At 33.6% G+C, this 2778-nt stretch overlaps 1 protein-coding gene across 4 annotated transcripts in view; it reads left to right on the top strand.

Moving 5' to 3' along the window:
* LOC108622041 (E3 ubiquitin-protein ligase MARCH5) overlaps nucleotides 1-2724 on the top strand; it is a 3303-nt gene extending 579 nt beyond the window's left edge. Inside the window, exons 2-9 of one of the 4 annotated variants that reach the window (XM_026811178.1) lie at nucleotides 131-225; nucleotides 280-341; nucleotides 414-582; nucleotides 688-853; nucleotides 941-1149; nucleotides 1228-1546; nucleotides 1623-1788; nucleotides 1862-2724. In XM_026811178.1, the coding sequence (XP_026666979.1) occupies nucleotides 177-225; nucleotides 280-341; nucleotides 414-582; nucleotides 688-853; nucleotides 941-1149; nucleotides 1228-1546; nucleotides 1623-1788; nucleotides 1862-2020 (1299 nt within the window). In that variant the 5' untranslated portion in view covers nucleotides 131-176 and the 3' untranslated portion in view covers nucleotides 2021-2724. Of the gene's footprint in view, nucleotides 1-130; nucleotides 226-279; nucleotides 583-687; nucleotides 854-940; nucleotides 1150-1227; nucleotides 1547-1622; nucleotides 1789-1861 lie in introns of all 4 variants that reach the window. The other 3 variants (XM_026811177.1, XM_026811176.1, XM_018019694.2) reach the window with 3 other exon arrangements.
* The last annotated feature ends 54 nt before the right edge of the window (nucleotides 2725-2778 follow it).

The following is a 2778-nucleotide window of genomic DNA, read 5'->3' as shown; positions in this document are numbered from 1 at the left end:
AATGACATTAATGATATGGTTATTGTGATATGGTTATTTTACCAGTTCTTTTGGCTATATTTATTTCTCTTTTTTTGTTGCATAAATATTGACATATGTACTCATATATATTTGATATTATGATTTTCAGGTGTAATAGCAATGCAGTACTAAAAATCTTATTGCATTAAAACGGAATGTCAGATAATAACTTGCAGCATATTTCATATGGATTTGACTCTCCTGGTAAGACAGTATGTGCAAAATCTAGTATCGTATCTAATATCAATTACTTTTCAGATTTAGAAGAAACCTTAACAAGTAGATTGTGTATCGCACCATTGTTGCGCCATACACCTCAGGTGAATTATATACCTCAACTGCATCTTGCACCTCAAGTACATCAAAACTCACATCTGTGTCACACATCGCAGCTGGATCTCACGCACCAGCTGCAGGTGTGTGGGGTCCCACTAGCAGTGACAACTACTACTAAGACCGCAGCATCTGGTGAAGCTCAAGATTTTAAGCACTCAGCACAAATGTTAAGAAGACTCAGCACAAATCTAAGGCTGGAAAGGCAAGCCAATGAAGCTAATAACGGTAAAAATAATAAAATATATAAAGATAAAGAGGTTATTAATCTAGAATGTGTTGTTTATTTTATTTATTGGAATGTAAAATGGTAATTGAAATTCTTTATTAAAGAAGTACCCAATGTTCAAGCTCCAATAGTTGTACTGGATGGAGAATCATTACCTTTAGCACTGTCCGAACCCATGAATAGTAGTGTACAATCTCGTGATGTAATGGACGGAGCATCATCTCCAAATCAACCAGACATTAATACACCAGCACTGAGCTCAGAAGATGAGTACGTGTAGTAGCAAAAATTGTAACATTACAAACAAAAGGAAACATGTCACTGTAGATACCAATTACATGCGTTCATTCATTATAGCAAAAGATATTGTTGGGTATGTTTTGCAACGGATGAAGATGACGCTACTGCTTCTTGGGTTAAACCATGTCATTGTCGAGGTACAACAAAATGGGTTCATCAAGGGTGCATACAAAGATGGGTGGATGAAAAGCAAAAAGGACGTGCAGGTGCACATGTGGCATGCCCACAGTGTAATACAGAATATATTATTGTATATCCAAACATGGGTCAGTTGATTTTTAATTGATTTTATTGAGTGTAAAAAAAAAAATTACGTAAACAATATAGGTCGACTATTACTATAGGACCGTTAGTAGTAGTATTGGATACTATTGATGGAGTAATCTTCCGAATTTGTCCATTTATCGCGGCCAGCATAGTTGCTGCATCTATATACTGGACGGCTGTAACGTATGGAGCAGTAACTGTAATGCAAGTCGTTGGTCACAAGGATGGCTTAGCTATGATGGAACAGGCGGATCCTATGGTGTTACTAGTTGGCTTGCCAACAATTCCAATAATGTTGGTTTTGGGAAAGATGTTGAGATGGGAGGATCAAGCGCTTAGCCTTTTACGACGACATGCATGCAAAGTTCCTATTCTCAGGCATTTCTTACCTAACAGGTATGCATGAATTTCAATTCATAATATATATGTATATTGTACGTTTTATAATCATTATAAATATTGATTATTTTAGCTATTCTAGTGATGATAGGGCACAATCCGAAGATGTACCGCCTATGAGTGATCCAGTATCGGCAACACGTATCCTTTGTGGTGCACTCCTTTTACCTAGCATTGCCAGTATATGTGGCAAAATATTTTTTAAAAGTATACCCTCTAATTTTCAAAGAACATTACTTGTACGTATTGATCATGATTATTATATTAAGGAACAAATATTGTAATGACTTTATTAAAAATATTATTTTTCAGGGAGGTATAGCATTTATAACGATAAAGGGTGCGTTCAAGATATATCATAAGCAACAACAGTATGTAAGACAATGTCAGCGTCGTATAATGGACTATACAGAAAATAATGTCGCATTGTATGGAAGACAACAAAACTCCGAGACCAATCAGTCAAGTTAAATGAACATGGATGTGACAAATTATTGGAAAAATATACTATCAACAGACACCTCTTCTCAGTTTAGAAGAGTTAAACTTTATAGCATACCTTAAGGGATGTCCAGCATATTACTTTATCTAACAAAATATGTTTATGGGTATTTTAATCGGGTCTAAAAAATGTATAAGTTATATGTACATATATATGTATATTATCACAACCTACTTTAATACCTAGCCATTTACATAGACAACACCGCGGAAGTCCGGCTTTCGTTGTGCAACCACATTTCATTCTCAGCATGACTAGATCTTAAAGTAGGCTATGATATTATAGATAATAATGAGAAAGTGTCATGTATGTGTGTATGTGTGTGTGCCCTTACATAGAAATAAGAATTGAGATATGTTAATGCAATTCAATTTTTTCTGCTTGACATGATCATAGGTCATAGACATAGACGTAATCAAATGTCACTTATGCTAAATTTCTAGTCTGTTAACAAGAAAACGTATATTTTGTGAAACTAATTTTGCACAAATTTAATGTGCATTAAAAAATAGTACAGTCATCTTCTGAGAAATTATTCATATTTTGACTTCTAATGTAAAAGGGGACACAGTCTTTGTAGAAGAAATTTATTTCTATTATAGATAAGTCTTGGATTAGGTATTGAATTATAATTATATATTTAATATATCCAATAAAGAATTTTGGAATAAAATTTTATTTTATATAAATGTTTTATTTCTGCCATAGACAAAAAAAATTAGTAAAC

The sequence above is a fragment of the Ceratina calcarata genome, unplaced genomic scaffold (genome assembly GCF_001652005.2).
Source record: "Ceratina calcarata isolate Rehan_Ccalc_2016 unplaced genomic scaffold, ASM165200v1 scaffold2.2, whole genome shotgun sequence".
In the NCBI taxonomy this organism is placed as follows: domain Eukaryota; kingdom Metazoa; phylum Arthropoda; class Insecta; order Hymenoptera; family Apidae; genus Ceratina; species Ceratina calcarata.
This window is presented reverse-complemented; position numbering and strand designations above follow the sequence as displayed.